The 13394-nt window shown below is 65.2% G+C and overlaps 3 protein-coding genes across 7 annotated transcripts; all 3 read left to right on the top strand.

The window, feature by feature from the left end:
- Positions 1-66: 66 nt before the first annotated feature.
- Positions 67-5096, top strand: UBTD1 (ubiquitin domain containing 1). Its single transcript, XM_064463958.1, has 3 exons — positions 67-248; positions 3853-4080; positions 4311-5096. Exons 1-3 carry the CDS (start codon positions 182-184, stop codon positions 4694-4696), a joined length of 681 nt encoding a protein of 226 aa, XP_064320028.1. The 5' UTR covers positions 67-181; the 3' UTR covers positions 4697-5096.
- A 149-nt stretch (positions 5097-5245) lies between these two features.
- ANKRD2 (ankyrin repeat domain 2) lies at positions 5246-9120 on the top strand. 4 transcript variants are annotated; one of them, XM_064463946.1, is made up of 9 exons: positions 5246-6541; positions 6899-7012; positions 7096-7257; positions 7435-7542; positions 7697-7795; positions 8026-8124; positions 8263-8361; positions 8642-8740; positions 8806-9044. In XM_064463946.1, exons 1-9 carry the CDS (start codon positions 6275-6277, stop codon positions 9007-9009), a joined length of 1251 nt encoding a protein of 416 aa, XP_064320016.1. In that variant the 5' UTR covers positions 5246-6274; the 3' UTR covers positions 9010-9044. The 4 variants fall into 4 exon arrangements, with proteins under 4 accessions (XP_064320016.1, XP_064320017.1, XP_064320014.1 ...); XM_064463947.1 differs by having other exon boundaries at positions 8829-9019; XM_064463944.1 differs by having other exon boundaries at positions 8026-8361; positions 8806-9120.
- Positions 9121-9806: 686 nt separating this feature from the next.
- HOGA1 (4-hydroxy-2-oxoglutarate aldolase 1) lies at positions 9807-13326 on the top strand. Of its 2 annotated transcripts, XM_064463955.1 has the most exons (7): positions 9807-10099; positions 11194-11322; positions 11399-11526; positions 11640-11774; positions 11947-12043; positions 12195-12328; positions 12897-13326. In XM_064463955.1, exons 1-7 carry the CDS (start codon positions 9871-9873, stop codon positions 13044-13046), a joined length of 1002 nt encoding a protein of 333 aa, XP_064320025.1. In that variant the 5' UTR covers positions 9807-9870; the 3' UTR covers positions 13047-13326. The 2 variants fall into 2 exon arrangements, with proteins under 2 accessions (XP_064320025.1, XP_064320026.1); XM_064463956.1 differs by lacking the exon at positions 11640-11774.
- Positions 13327-13394: the final 68 nt, after the last annotated feature.

The raw sequence follows: 13394 nt of genomic DNA, 5'->3' as shown, positions 1-13394 counted from the left end.
CCCTGCGGGAGCGGGCGCGCGCACGTGGGCGGTGCCGGTGGTCACGTGCGCACCGGGGCGGAGCGGGGGGTGTGGTGTCTCCAGCGGCGGGGCGGGCCCGTCCGTCAGAGCCGGGCCCCGCTGTAGGGCGCAGCGTGGAGCCGGCCCGGCCCCATGCCGAGCGCCGTCGCTGAGCCCCGCCATGGGCGGCTGCGTGGGGCGGCAGCGCCGGGAGCGGCCCGCCGCCGGCAACCCCCGCAAGCGAGCAGGTGAGCGGGGTCCCGGCCGTCCCGCCTCGGCACCCATGGGAGTGGCGGGCACTGGAGCGGCGCAGTCCGGGGGGGTGCAGGGGTGCAGCTCGGGATCCCCGGGCACCGGGGCTCCCGGTCCGGTGCGCGGCCCCAGGAGCGGGCAGGAGGCGTCCTGGTACCTTCGCGGGCGTTGCGGGATCGGGGTGCACGGTGCGTCCTGCCGGGCCCCGGCTCCTCCTAGGGCGGCAGTCCTGAGGTAGGGGGTGTCCCGAAGGGGCTGCAGCGTGGTGAGCGGCCGCGGTTTGGGCTCGGCGGTGCCGGTGCGAAGTCGTCACCCCCCCGGCACGACGTGTCCTGCTTTGTCCCGGCTCGGTGCTGCCGGTACACTGGGGTGCTGCCGGCGGGCACAGCCCCGTCCTCGCTCCCCTGGGGGCCCGGAAGGTGCCGGGGGCCCGTCGGGGAGAGGGTGTGGGGATCCGGTGCCTCCTCGGGGTGCTGCCCCGCAGGGTCCCGGAGGCCACGGGGGTGGGCACAGCTACCTGCCGGCAGGGTGAATCACGCCTACCTTCCCCTCGCCCGGTGCAATCGGAGCCGGTAATTACCGTGTTTATGGCAAAGCGGTGGTAGGCGGCGGGAGAGGAGGAGCAGGAAGCGTGTGCCCGGGGACTGGGTGCCCCCGGCCCTCGCCCACAGCTGGGGTGCCAGCGGAAGGGAGGTTTTCCCGTGGGATGGTGCCCACCCCTCCGGCAACACACCCAGGGTGCTGTGGCTACCGGGTCCACTTGTGCCCGTGGGGAGCCGTCCCGACCATGCAGGGCTCCACGCATGCCAGCCTGCCCCGGGGCGGCCCTGCTGGCTTGGGTTGGGGTGATGGCCCCCTATAGAGCCGGCAGCCCTGCTCTCCTAGGGACACACCCCCCACTCCAGCACACTCCGGCACCCAGGGGTGCAGGTGCCTTCTTGCAGGTGTCAGAGACCTCGTAACTCGGGGCTGCTGTGGCTGGGGGGGTCAGGTCCCAAAGCCTGGATCCGTCTGCTCCCCTCCTGTGCCAGGCAGAGCCTGTGTCTCCATCAGCACTACTCTATCACCCTGCCAGGCTCTCCTTGGATGGGTCATGGTCCCCTCCTGGTGCCCCTGGTAGCTGCTGCTGCTTTCTTACAGCATGTCGCTTCCCAGGGGAGCAGCCCCTGATGTCGGGGTGCCCAGGCTGCCTCCTGCCCTCACTTGTGTGGTGCCACCAGCCCCTGGGAGCCACTCAGCATGTAGTGGGGGATGAAGCAAGGCTGCTGCTGCCCTCACCTGCGGTACAGGGATGCTGCCCTCGGCCAGCAGGTCCCAGCACAATAGGCGTGCTCTGCCTGCCTGCCTCTGCTGCTGTGGGGACCCTGCTAAGCAGCCTGCCTGTCTGGCCGGCTCCTGCCCTGGCTGGGGCTCCCTGCAGCAGGTGACAACGTTGTCTGCGTGGTGGCCAGCTTGCCGCAGCAGGAGGAGCAGGGGATGCTGGTGCCACACAGCATCCCAACCCTGCCTGGCTCAAGAGGGGACCAGCCAGCACTGCTGGAAGCGGTGTCATGTACCATCTGGCTGGCATCTCCCCCAGGGCCGAAGTGGCCTCCAGAACCCGTTGGCTGGGGGTGCCCAACTCTCCCTGGGGCTCCAGCTGGGCAGGGAGTGAGCCCAGGGGCAGGGGAGCCTCAGGAGCACAGCCTTCTGCCTGGGGGTCCCTGCCCCGGGGCACCACTTGGGGGGTTTGAGCACTGCAGGCAGAGGGCAGGAGGCAGGCAGGCTGCTGGCCAGATCCTGTTGGCTCGAGTCCGGGTGCAGCGAGCGGCCGGACCTGTCCGGCGGTGCTGCCGTGGCAGGCAGGGGTGGAGTGTTGCATAAGGGGCCAGGAATAGAGTGGCAAGAGGTGATTAGAGTCTTTGGGGCCTGGCTGGGTGGCAGCAATAAATAGACGAGGCTTAGCCCCTGCCTACCTGGGCAAGGCTGCCAGGCACGCCTGCCCACGTGGGGCAGCTGCAACGAGGCCCTGTGGCTCTGATCCTGCTGCCTCACCTGGGCCAGCCTCTTCCCTTTGCCGTGAGCAAAGCTGGGGGGACACTGCTGGCCCCGAGTCCTGCCATGCATGATGGTCCTGGCTGTAAGGATGCATGCCCCAGCCAGGTGGCTGCAGCAGCATGGAGACACGGTCCAGGCCATGTCCTTCAGGCTGGCTGTGACTGCTGCTCCGCCACCCTCCCGGGGCAGGTGCCACCTCCGACCTTGCTCTATCCTGCAGTGCTGCAAATCCCTCCTTCCCCAGCACCGTGACTGCTGAATCGGCAGCGCTGGCTGCAGTTGGCTGCCCTCGCTCCTCCAGGGATGCGGGTGCAGGCAGAATGGTGCCCATCAGGGATGCTCAGCATAGCTGAGCTCCTGTGCCCTATGGGGACTGCCAGGCTGGGTGCCACATGTTGTGTCCAGCTGTGGGCTGGGCGCTTGCTGGGAAAGCAGGTGCCTTGCCGGCGCCAGTGGTCTTGGACAGGGTGGGGCAGGACTGGTACAAAAAGAAGGTCATGTAGTGCCTTGTAACCACACACTTGTCCAGGAAAAGCCTCCTGGGGGATGTGGCTCAGCCTGCAGCTGGCAGTGGTGGCTGTGCCCAGTAGCTGGGGTGTGTGGCATCACCTTTGCTGTGCGGGCACCGGCATCCTTCCTGCCTGGCTGGGACTCCACATCCCCCATGTTCCGTCCCCACAGGAAGGGTGCCGGCTGGCTGCCCCAGGGAGAGGGGAGGCAGGAAGGAGCTGTTGTCACTTATTGTCCCCTGCTCAGCTGGGAGTGACAACAGCTCCTTCCTGCCCCATGCTTCTGGCCCAGCCGTGGGGCCAACAGGATGGGGCTGTTCCCACGGGGTCACAGCCTGGTGTAGGGAGGGCAGGGCAGTGTGGGGCTGGCACGGGGGACAGCTCAGACCCCTGCTGCTGTGCCCTGGGCAGTGTTGGCTGCGGGGGGGTCCCTGGGGAGGTGGTTGGGGGCTGTTTCATGGAGAGCCTGCTCAGTTCAGCCCATTGCTGGGGCTGCTGCAGGCTGGCAGCCCCCCACCCTGGTGCTGCCCTCTGCCCCCCAATGCCCTGGATGCTGTGTGCCTGCTGTCTTGCCTGGAGCTGCTCCCTGCCACCCTGGGGTGGGCAGAGAGTATGGAGAAGTCCTGCCCGCCCCACCAGGGCTGCAGCTCAACCCCTGTAATCCCCTTCCCTTCACCAGCTTATTTCCTGGCTAATTCCCCAAGCTATAAATACTGCTTTGCTTCACAGGGCCCTGAGGCCCCATGACCATCCTGCAGGGCAGGGGTTGGTCCCCCTAGCAGGGGGACAAGAGCCCTTGTCCCTCCTGTGGGCAAAGAATGTCACCTGGGGGGGAGAGTCAGGGCAGCTGCTATGGGGCTAGTGGGACCTTGGGCATGGCTAGCTTTAGCCAAGTTCTCCCTGGCTGCATTGGTGACTGTCCTGTGCTGGGCAGGGCAGTCTCTCAGACACTGCTGTGCGAGGGGTCCCGGGGAGCCAGCAGGGATGGGGAGGTGGGGTGCTTGGGGCCCAAGGGGGAGCCCTGTCCTTTGGCTGAGCATCCCCCCCTCCCCAGCCCGCAATGAGCCTCTGAAGAAGGAGCGTCCCAAGTGGAAGAGTGACTACCCCATGACAGACGGGCAGCTACGCAGCAAGCGGGACGAGTTCTGGGACACGGCACCTGCCTTTGAGGGCCGCAAGGAGATCTGGGATGCCCTGAAGGCAGCTGCCTACGCTGTGGAGGCCAACGACCACAGCCTGGCCCAGGCGATCCTCGATGGAGCCAGCATCACCCTGCCCCATGGTGAGGGATGGCACCGGGGGTGCAGGTGGGGTGGGTGCTGAGTGCCCCATGTCCTAGCACATCGGGTCCCAGGTTGGAGAGGAGAGGGATTCCCAGCTGCCATCCACCCAGCTCAGCCCAGCCAAGGGTGGGGCAAGATGGGCTCTGCCATGCTGCCTGGGGTGGCTCCATCCCCATTTGGGGGGTCCATGGGGATGCCCACCCACAGCATCTTACCCTGCCATCCCCAGGGTCCCTGACGGAGTGCTATGACGAGCTGGGCAACCGATACCAGCTTCCTGTCTACTGCTTGGCACCTCCTGTCAACCTGATTCTGGAGCGGAGTGAGGAGGAGGCGGCGGAGCCAGCTGAGCCCCTGCCCAACACCCGGCGGGAGTTTGCCCTCAAGGTGCGGCTCTCCACCGGCAAGGACCTGCGGCTCAGCGCCAGCATGGGCGACACCATTGGGCAGCTGAAGAAGCAGCTGCAGGCGCAGGAGGGCATTGACCTGGCCTGGCAGCGCTGGTTCTTCTCGGGCAAGCTGCTCACCGACCGCATGCGGCTGCAAGAGACCAAGATCCAGAAAGATTTTGTTGTGCAAGTGATTGTCAACCAGCCCCTGCCGCCCAGGAACTGAGCTGCCCCCCGCACTGGTTGCGGGGAGAGAGCAGGGGGCTGGGGAGCAGTGGCACGTGTGGGGATGCCCCATGCTGTGTGCCAGCCCTGCCGGAGCAGCCCTGAGGCTGCCCCCTGAGCTGGGAAGGTCCACATAGGGCTGTGCTACCATGGGGGCCCCTCTTGGCTGGGGACATGGGCACAAGCTGCATTTGCTGCAGGAGGTTCGAGACCAAATGTCTCTGGGGCGGTCAACATGGCCAGGGCCCTGCTGCCAGGCTGTGCTGGCGGGGAGAGGCAGTGACCTGCTGGGCTCTGGCTCCCCCTGGCCAGGAGGTTCCGGGGTGCTGGGCTGGGTGGAGATGTCTCCCCTCTGTACATAGTCTGTATTTATCAATAAAGCCTTTTCATCCTTCCTCTGGCCCCTGGGGGAGGCTGTCACCTGCAGCCATGGGAGGTCCCTGTGCCTGTCCTACGTTCATTCCCATGAAGCAGGAGGGTGAGCTCATGGCACAGGGTGTCCAGGGAGAGCCTGGCTGCCCCAGATTTGTACCCCAGTGCCACCCTGACCCTGTCCCACCACCCCTGGCTGTTTACCTACCTGGACCCAGTGCTGCTGCCATAATCCCATTGCCATCCTGGCTGCTTGCCGGTGTGGGGCCACCACCTCCATTTCCTGGTGCTACCCTCTGGAGGTTTCAGCCTCTGTCTGCCCTGGGGCCAGGCAGGACAGTCCACAGAGGGGTCTGGTCCCAGGATCACCTTTGTGGCCACTGTTGCCTGTCCTGGTGAAAATGGTGACTTTCTGCAGCCGAAGGCTGTGGCACCCATGGGACAGGGCACCCAAGAGTGCTGCTGGGAACTGACCAGGAGGATGACGGTAAGGTGTCTCCATCTGTCCTTCCCTCAGGTCCCGTGCTGGGTCCGGTGCCCAGCGCATTAACTGTCCCAGCACAGGGCAGCGGTGGCCTCATCTTACAAAAGTGGGAGAGCGAAGCTCAGCAGGGCTGAACAATGTCCCTGCTGCCAGGAATAGCTGCTGGCTCTGCCCACTGGCCCTACTTGAGGCTGGTCCCTCTGCTAGGCTGCCTGTGTGTGGTGGGGAAGGCTGGGCAGCCACGGGGACCCTGGTGGGGCTGCTCAGAATGCTCCGCACCTGAGGTCATCCTCCAAAGTGGTGCAAAGGGGCTGTGGCTCCCAGCATCATGTGCTGCTGGCTGAGAGGTTTCGGGGGGCCCATTGCCTCCCTTTGGGGCAGGCAGCAAACCCCCCCACCCCCCACCGAGTTCCAGGGACCCTCGGGTGATGCCAGTGGGTGTGCAGCATCTGGTTGCATAGGGATGAGGTGATGGGAGCCATGGGAAGCATCCTGCATGCCCAGAGTAGGTGGCACTGGCACAGGACGCACAGGCTGAGCCCAGACTGTGTCCCCACTCCACCGAGCCTCTCTGGACCAGCTACTGTGGGCTGTGCACACCCCAGCTCCCTGCTCCCAGCATGGGGGTCCTGGGCATCCCGTGGGAGGGGCAGTGGGTCTCTTTAAGAGGGTGCGGGGCCAGCGAGGTGAGCCAGGGCCACCAGAAAGCAGGAGGGTGAGCTCATGGCAAAGCTGCCCCAGTCATGTGGAGCAGTCACAGCTGTCAGTGCCCTTGGGCAGTGGAACGGAGGGGACAGCAGCATAAAGCCCCACAGCCAGCGGAACCGCCGGCAGCACCAGGAACCAGGGCTGGGCGCTCCCTGCCCATCGTGGCAAGGAGGAGAGGCTGCATCCGGCAGGGGCTGCGCACCGCAGGCAGACATGGAGCTGGATGTGCAAAGGGCCAAGGAGCTCATTGAGCAGAAGCTGGCGGAGGAGGAGGAGGAGAAGGTGGGTCCATAGGGCAGGGGGATGTGGCAGGGACCTGCTGTGTGCCATGCCCATCCTTAGGGCCCTGAGCATGAGGCAGCTGGCACCCATCCTGTTGTCCCAGGGGATGCAGCAAGGTAGCCAAGGGCTCTCAGGGGCATCAGGTTCCCGACTTGGGAGCTCTTGCCGAGCAGCAGGCAGGTGCCCAGCTTGCTGAGCAGGGCAAGCGCAAGCCCAGGGGCTGCTGGGCATCCCAGAGACCTCAGCAGTGAGCTGTGAGCCATGGCCAGAGCCACCTCCAATGGCAGGCTGGGGACAGAGGCAGCGGGGCTGCTTTGTGCCCAGCTGGGACTATGCAGCCCCTCTGTGCCCGTGCAGCGACTCAAAGGGGGTGGCAACCGGGAGCCGCCTGCTGTGGAGCGGATGAACACGCCTGAGCTGGAGGAGGAGAAACACCGTGGCCCCAGAAACTGGGGCCTTGAGGCCGTCAAGGTGAGGCAGGTCAGGATCTGGGGGAGGCTGGGGAGTGGCTGGATGTGGAGAAGATGAATGGGGTGCTGCATGTTTCGCCTCAGGGCCAGGAGCGGGTGAGGAAGAGCTCAGTGGACCTACGGCGGGAGATCATCGATGTGGGGAGTATCCAACGCCTCATTGAGCTCCGCAAGCAGCGCCGGCAGCGCCGGGAGGAGCGGGCAGCCACCCCTGAGCCCCCCCCGCCACCAGAGCCCCTGGAGATCGTACGTCAGGGGGGTCCTGGGGTGTGGGAGAGGGACTGCTGGGACAGGGGCTGGAGCACCCACGGGCCAGCCCCTGGGTCACCCTTCTAGCCAGCAACCTCCCTGGGGAAGCAGGGCAGGGCCTTGTTGTTCCCTGTCCCCTGTGATGCCCTAGCCCTGAGCCTGTCCTGCCACCAGGAGGGTCCCGTGGAGCCGGAGACCTTCCTGCGAGCCGCCGTCCAGGGCAAGATGCGTGTCATCGAGAAGTTTCTGGCAGACGGTGGCTCTCCTGACACGTGTGACGAGGTAGCGTCCCCCCATGGCCACTGGCCGCCCCCCGCCTGCACCCTGCCACCATGTGCCACCATGCACCACCATGCTGGGGCTGGGGATATGGATACGGCCAGGCTGGGCCAGGGGTGATAGATCTGTCTGCCAACACAACTCCTCATCCCCCCAGTTCCACCGCACTGCCCTGCACCGCTCCTCACTGGAGGGACACACGGACATCCTGCAGAAGCTGCTGGACAGCGGGGCCACCGTTGACTTCAGGGACCGGGTGAGACTGGGTCCTGCCCCTGGCTCTATGCTGCTCTGAGCCTCCAGGCATGGCACAGCCAGAGAAACAGCAGGGTTGGGGTCTCCGCAGCAGGGCAGTGCTGTCCCTGCCGCCGAGGTGGCCACGGCCAGGGTTCTTCCGGCTCAGCCCTGGCAGAGGGACCGGCTGGGGTGGGGGAACGGGCACAGGGTGTAGGTGTCCCCTGATGTGGTGTGGCTCTGTGCACCCAGCTGGACTGCACTGCTGTGCACTGGGCCTGCCGGGGCGGGCACCTGGATGCTGTCAAGCTGCTGCAGGACCACGGGGCAGACCTCAACCTGAAGGACAAGGTGTGTAGGGCAGAGCCTGCAGGCACAGAGCTGTGCCAGGGGCACAGGCATGCCTCAGGGGACCAGGGCTGGCCCTGTGTTGGGTTAGCAGGGGCAGATCCTGATCCCCTCTGGTGTCTACCTCCTCCCCACATCAAGCTGCTCAGCACCCCCCTCCATGTGGCCACCCGGACTGGGCACCTTGACATTGTGGAGCACCTCATCCACTGTGGGGTGGACATCAACTCTCCGGACAGGGTGAGTGCTGCAGCCGTGCAGCCAGCACTGGGGGGCAACACTGATCCCCCTCCCTTGGCTGACCCCTCTGGGGTCTACCAGCACCTGCAGCGGGACACGCCTGGACACACACATGCATCCCTGCCCCAGGGTGCTGGCAGCCACAGCCAGGGCTGGGGCAGGCACTGCCCCCCTTGTCCTCATGGGGAGGCAGGTGTGCGGGGAGCGGTGTTGGGGACAGGCAGGGTGCCCCGTCCCTGGAGTTGAACCATGACCCCCAGCCAGGCTCTGTGTCTCACAGGAAGGCGACACCGCACTGCATGATGCCACGCGGCTCAGCCGCTACAAGATCATCAAAATGCTGATCCTGCACGGGGCTGACATGATGGCCAAGAACCAGGTGAGTGCAGGGATCAGCACCGGGGCCATTTGCTGCCCCACCATGTCATGCCAACCTGGCCCCAGCCTCTCTCTGCCCACTCTTGCAGGCTGGCAAGACCCCGACAGACCTGGTGCAGCAGTGGCAGGTGGACACACGCCAGGCGCTGGAGACCAAGGAGCAACCACAGGGAGAGACGGAGGTCCCTGCATGATGGTACTGGGCAGGGACCAGGGACCAGGCTCAGCTCCAAGAAGCAAGATCCAGCTGAGACTTGTCCGTGTCAATAAAATCCATCAAAGAGCAGCGTTTGGCTCCAGGGGGCTGTGGGGCTGGGCAGCCTGCACCAGTGGTGATGGGGCTGGGGAAGCTGGGTTATCTGGGAAACTGGTTTGTCCAGCAGCACAGATGTGCCCTGCCTGCTAGCACCAGGACTTGAGTGTCAATGATACCACGAGGCCAGGACACGAGTGGTTCAAGGGTGGTTCTCCTCACTATGGGATGCCCTGCTTGCTTCCAGTGCTTCAAAGTCCCACCTGGGCAAGCTCAGGGAGGAAAATTACATTGAGGGCAGCTCAGCCCGGGTCCATGATGTGCTGGAGGCTAGGGTTGTGCCGGGGAGCAGCAGTTGTACCCCTGCCAGGCAGCCACTCCACAGGGTTGGAGTATGCTTGTTCTCCTGCCTTCCCTGATGGAGCCATCCCTGGGGGAGCACGGCAGCCCTTTGCAGTCTGGGTCACCTCTGCTGAGTGTAGTGCTCGTTGCTCCCTACCCAGAAATGCTCCCACTTGCCCATTTACAGGAGACCCTACACCAACACCCAGAGCAGGCAAACCCTGCCCACAGCCCCAGGACTACCTGCAATGCCTGGTCCCTCCCAGGCCCTACAGCCCGTCCCCATAGGTGGCAGAAGGATGGGTGCCAGGGCTGGCAAGCAGAAGGGAAAGCGCAGCTGGGGTGGCTGGGCTCACCTGGAGGGGTGCTGGGCTCCTTCGGCCAGCTCCTGGAGGGGAGGAGAGCATCCTGGGCTCAGCTGGTACCACCCCCACGTCGTCTGCCCTGCTGGGTTGCAGGTCCCTCACGTGCCCCGTCAAACATTAACAGCCCCTTAACAGGGCAGGCAGCACAGCCGGCGGCAGCACCCAGCCACCATGGCGCTCAGTACCCGCTTCGCCTCACCCCTCCGGCCTGCCCTGGCAGCTCTGCGCCGGGCAGCCCCTGGGCAGCGCCGGGGGCTCACTGCTCTCCCAGGACCGGGGCACACACTCGATCTCAGGGGTATCTTCCCGCCGCTCGCCACCCCCTTCTCACCCACGCAGGAGGTAGACTATGCCCAGCTGGAGGGGAATCTCTGCCGCTACGCCAGCATCCCCTTCCGAGGTAAGTGCTGCCTGCTGCCCCTCTCTGTGCAGGCTCCTGCCAGATCCCTGCCTGACGCAGGGGCTGTGCAGCAGCATGCAGGCAGCCTGCCGGCTTCCCAAGGGTGCTCAGCCTCCAACTGGACTTTGCTCTGGGGCTGGCAACCCCTCAGGTGACCCACCTGGGTCCCTTTGAGCAGTTATTGCCCGGGCACAAGCATGTGTCCTTGCACGCCCCCACCACACTGCGGTGCATGCTCGCATGCACGCTCCAGAGGTGTGCAGGCTTGCACACATCCTCCACACAGCTGCAGACTTGCCCCTACCGTCTGCACACCAGTGCACACTCACACAGATTCAGCACCATGGGATGCATATCTGTTGATTGCCCAGGATGGATGGATGGGAGGAGAGGGGCCGCAGAAAGAGGCTGGGGTTGCAGGGATGTGCCCCAGGGTCTCCCCTCTTCTGACCAGGCTGTGAGTCCAGAGCTGCTAGGATGGGGCCAGGAGAGGGCACACTGTGGGCTGCAGAGCCCTGTCTGGGTGTCCAGGGGCAAGGAAGGGAGAGGATAGTGGGGACACCCAACCATCCTAGCATCATAGAGCCCTCGATGCTGTGGCAGAGCCTGGCAGCACTGGGCTGGAGCTGGCCTGCCTGTGCCTGTCGTGCTAGCAGAGTTCCAAGGAAGGGGTCCGTGTGCCCCAGCTGGGGACAGGGTGGCACAACCTGGCTGCAGGCGCCAATAAATGCCTCTCTAGCAGTGCTGTGTGGGGCAGTTTCTGGGGATGGAGGTGGGCCAGCGGTGTGTTCAGCCCACAGGGTGCAGGCATGGCACGCATGGGGGTGGGTGGGTAAAGGTGCTCAGCGTGGTGCAGGTGGGCACTGCCACCTGGGGGGCACATACCCACATGTGCCCTTTCGGGGGGAGTCCAGGGCTTTGCGGGACACCTGTGGGAGCCTCCTGGCCCAAAGGTCCTGCTGGATGTGAGCGTTGGGCTGCTCCGGGTGCCTGCTTTCCACCCAAGAGTGGGGTGTGGAGAGGGCAGGAAGAGCTACCCCAGGGGCACCCTGCTCCTGTGCCTGAGCCCTGCCCTCCCCACACTTGTGTTTCAGGCCTGGTGGTGCTGGGGTCCAATGGGGAGTACCCCTATCTGGCACCCCACGAGCGGCTGGAGGTGGTGAGGTGCGTGCGCCGGGCTCTGCCCAGGGACCGTCTACTGCTGGCTGGCTCAGGCTGTGAATGTAAGTGCCTGCCTGGGCAGCGCAGGGGCCGTGGGTGTCCCCATGGCCACCCTTCACCCTTCTACCTCCTCCCCAGCCACCCAGGCCACCATCGAGATGACAGTCAGCATGGCAGAGGCAGGGGCTGACGTGGCACTTGTCGTGACACCCTGCTACTACCGGGGGGCCATGACCAGCGCTGCCCTGATCCAGCACTACACGGGGGTGAGCTGTGTCCCATGCCCATTGGCATCCCTGGCTGGGTCAGTGGGATGGGGAGTGTGTCCCACACATCTCCAACCCGCCCCAGCTGCTGAGCTCTGCCTGGCTGCCTGCAGGTTGCTGACGCATCCCCCATACCCATGGTGCTCTACAGCGTCCCTGCCAACACCGGCCTGGACCTGCCCCTGGAAGCTGTCCTCACCCTGGCTCAGCACCCCAACATCCTTGGGATCAAGGACAGCGGTGGGGACGTGAGTGGGGCAGGGCTGTCCCAGGGATGACTGACACCAAACCTGGCCCCAAAGCAGGGACTGGGGAGCTGGGACTCACAGCCCTTCCCTGGACCTGGTGGGTGCCAGCAGGAGCCCTGCACTGGGGGGAAAAGGTGATGCCTACCCCAAGGCACGGCATGTCTCTCCCCAGATCACCCGCATGGGACTGATGGTCCACAAGACACAGCAGGAGGATTTCCAGGTGCTGGCAGGATCAGCCGGCTTCCTGCTGGCGAGCTATGCCCTGGGTAGGTGGTGCTGCCACTGCTCAGCTTGGGGCATGGGGTGCTGCCCTGGGGACACTGGCAGGGGGAGGCTGGCAAGGGGCAGTGATGCCTGGGAGGTGCTGGCAGGGCACGGTGTGCTGAGCTGGCTGCCAACAAGTCCTGGTGTCCCCAGGTGCCTCTGGGGGTGTCTGCGCCCTTGCCAATGTCCTGGGGGCACCACTGTGCCAGCTGGACTGCCTGTGCCGCGAGGGCCGCTGGCAGGAGGCCCGTGACCTGCAGCACCGGCTCATCGAACCCAACATGGCGGTGAGTGGGCAGCACTCCCTGGGATGCTTAAGGGTGGGGGTGCCGGGCCACGGCAGAGCTGGGGGGCAGCAAAGGATGGAGGTCCCTGGGGCTACAGGGAGTGGAACAGTGGTCCAGAGGGGACAGGGTGGCACAGCACTCATCCAGCGAGCTGAGCCAGGCTGGAGGTGGTAGGGTGGGAAATGCCAGCCCTGCCGTGCCAGGAACAGCATGTCTGCTGGCAGCAGGCACCTGCCTGACCCCTCATGGGAGCCTTGCTGGTTATTTATAGGCAGCAATGGGGGAAGAGCTGCTCCTCCCCAGGTCCCCCACCCCATTGGGGTGGCCCATCCCTGCTGCAAAAAGTCCCCTGTGCTACAGGGATGCTCCCTTGTATGGCCATGCTCTGCACCCCCACCCACGGTGCGGACTTCATGGGGGTGCTGCAGCCACCCCGCTCCTGCCCAGCCTTACAGATGAGGGCAGGAGTGATGGCAAGCAAGGAGCAGGGTTGGCAGGAGCAGGGCGCACAGAGCATGCTGCCCTGTTCCACAGGAGCCAACAAGCCCCTGCGCCCTACCTCTCACAGGTCACCCGCCGGTTTGGGATCCCGGGGCTGAAGAAGGCCATGGAGTGGTTCGGCTACTATGGGGGCCCCTGCCGCGCACCCCTGGCCCCACTGAGCCCCCCCCAGGTAGAGGAACTGAGGGGGACCTTCAGCACCAATGGCTGGTTGTGAGGGATCCCCGCCCCATTCCTTTCCGCACCAGTAAGGCACGGGAGCCAGTGACCCTAGTGGCTGGGGACTTGGTTAGGGATACTGGGACATGGTCAGGAGAAAGCCATCCATCTCACTCCTTCCTGCTGGACAGGCCTGCCCTGGAAAGAGTGGGTAGGGGGGACACACAGTACCCCCTGGCCACCCTTGCACCCCGACCAGCCCCTGGGGTCCTGCTGTCCCAACCTGGGAAGTGATGGATCCCCACGTTGTGCACTGGGAATAAACCTGTTGCCCCCGCTCTGTGTCTGCAGTCCTGCCCATGCAAGCAGCCCACCACTCGGTCCCTGCTCCTGGCAAAAAGGACAC

The sequence above is a fragment of the Phalacrocorax carbo genome, chromosome 12 (assembly GCF_963921805.1).
Source record: "Phalacrocorax carbo chromosome 12, bPhaCar2.1, whole genome shotgun sequence".
NCBI lineage: Eukaryota > Metazoa > Chordata > Aves > Suliformes > Phalacrocoracidae > Phalacrocorax > Phalacrocorax carbo.
This window is presented reverse-complemented; position numbering and strand designations above follow the sequence as displayed.

Coding starts and splice junctions, on each gene's coding strand:
- UBTD1 (XM_064463958.1), top strand. CDS start 182: ATGGGCGGCTGCGTGGGGCGGCAGCGCCGGGAGCGGCCCGCCGCCGGC. Junction 249..3,852: donor CAACCCCCGCAAGCGAGCAG/GTGAGCGGGGTC, acceptor CCCCCTCCCCAG/CCCGCAATGAGCCTCTGAAG. Junction 4,081..4,310: donor CAGCATCACCCTGCCCCATG/GTGAGGGATGGC, acceptor TGCCATCCCCAG/GGTCCCTGACGGAGTGCTAT.
- ANKRD2 (XM_064463944.1), top strand. CDS start 6,275: ATGGCAAAGCTGCCCCAGTCATGTGGAGCAGTCACAGCTGTCAGTGCC. Junction 6,542..6,898: donor CGGAGGAGGAGGAGGAGAAG/GTGGGTCCATAG, acceptor GTGCCCGTGCAG/CGACTCAAAGGGGGTGGCAA. Junction 7,796..8,025: donor CCGTTGACTTCAGGGACCGG/GTGAGACTGGGT, acceptor CTGTGCACCCAG/CTGGACTGCACTGCTGTGCA.
- HOGA1 (XM_064463955.1), top strand. CDS start 9,871: ATGGCGCTCAGTACCCGCTTCGCCTCACCCCTCCGGCCTGCCCTGGCA. Junction 11,527..11,639: donor TGATCCAGCACTACACGGGG/GTGAGCTGTGTC, acceptor GGCTGCCTGCAG/GTTGCTGACGCATCCCCCAT. Junction 12,329..12,896: donor TCATCGAACCCAACATGGCG/GTGAGTGGGCAG, acceptor TACCTCTCACAG/GTCACCCGCCGGTTTGGGAT.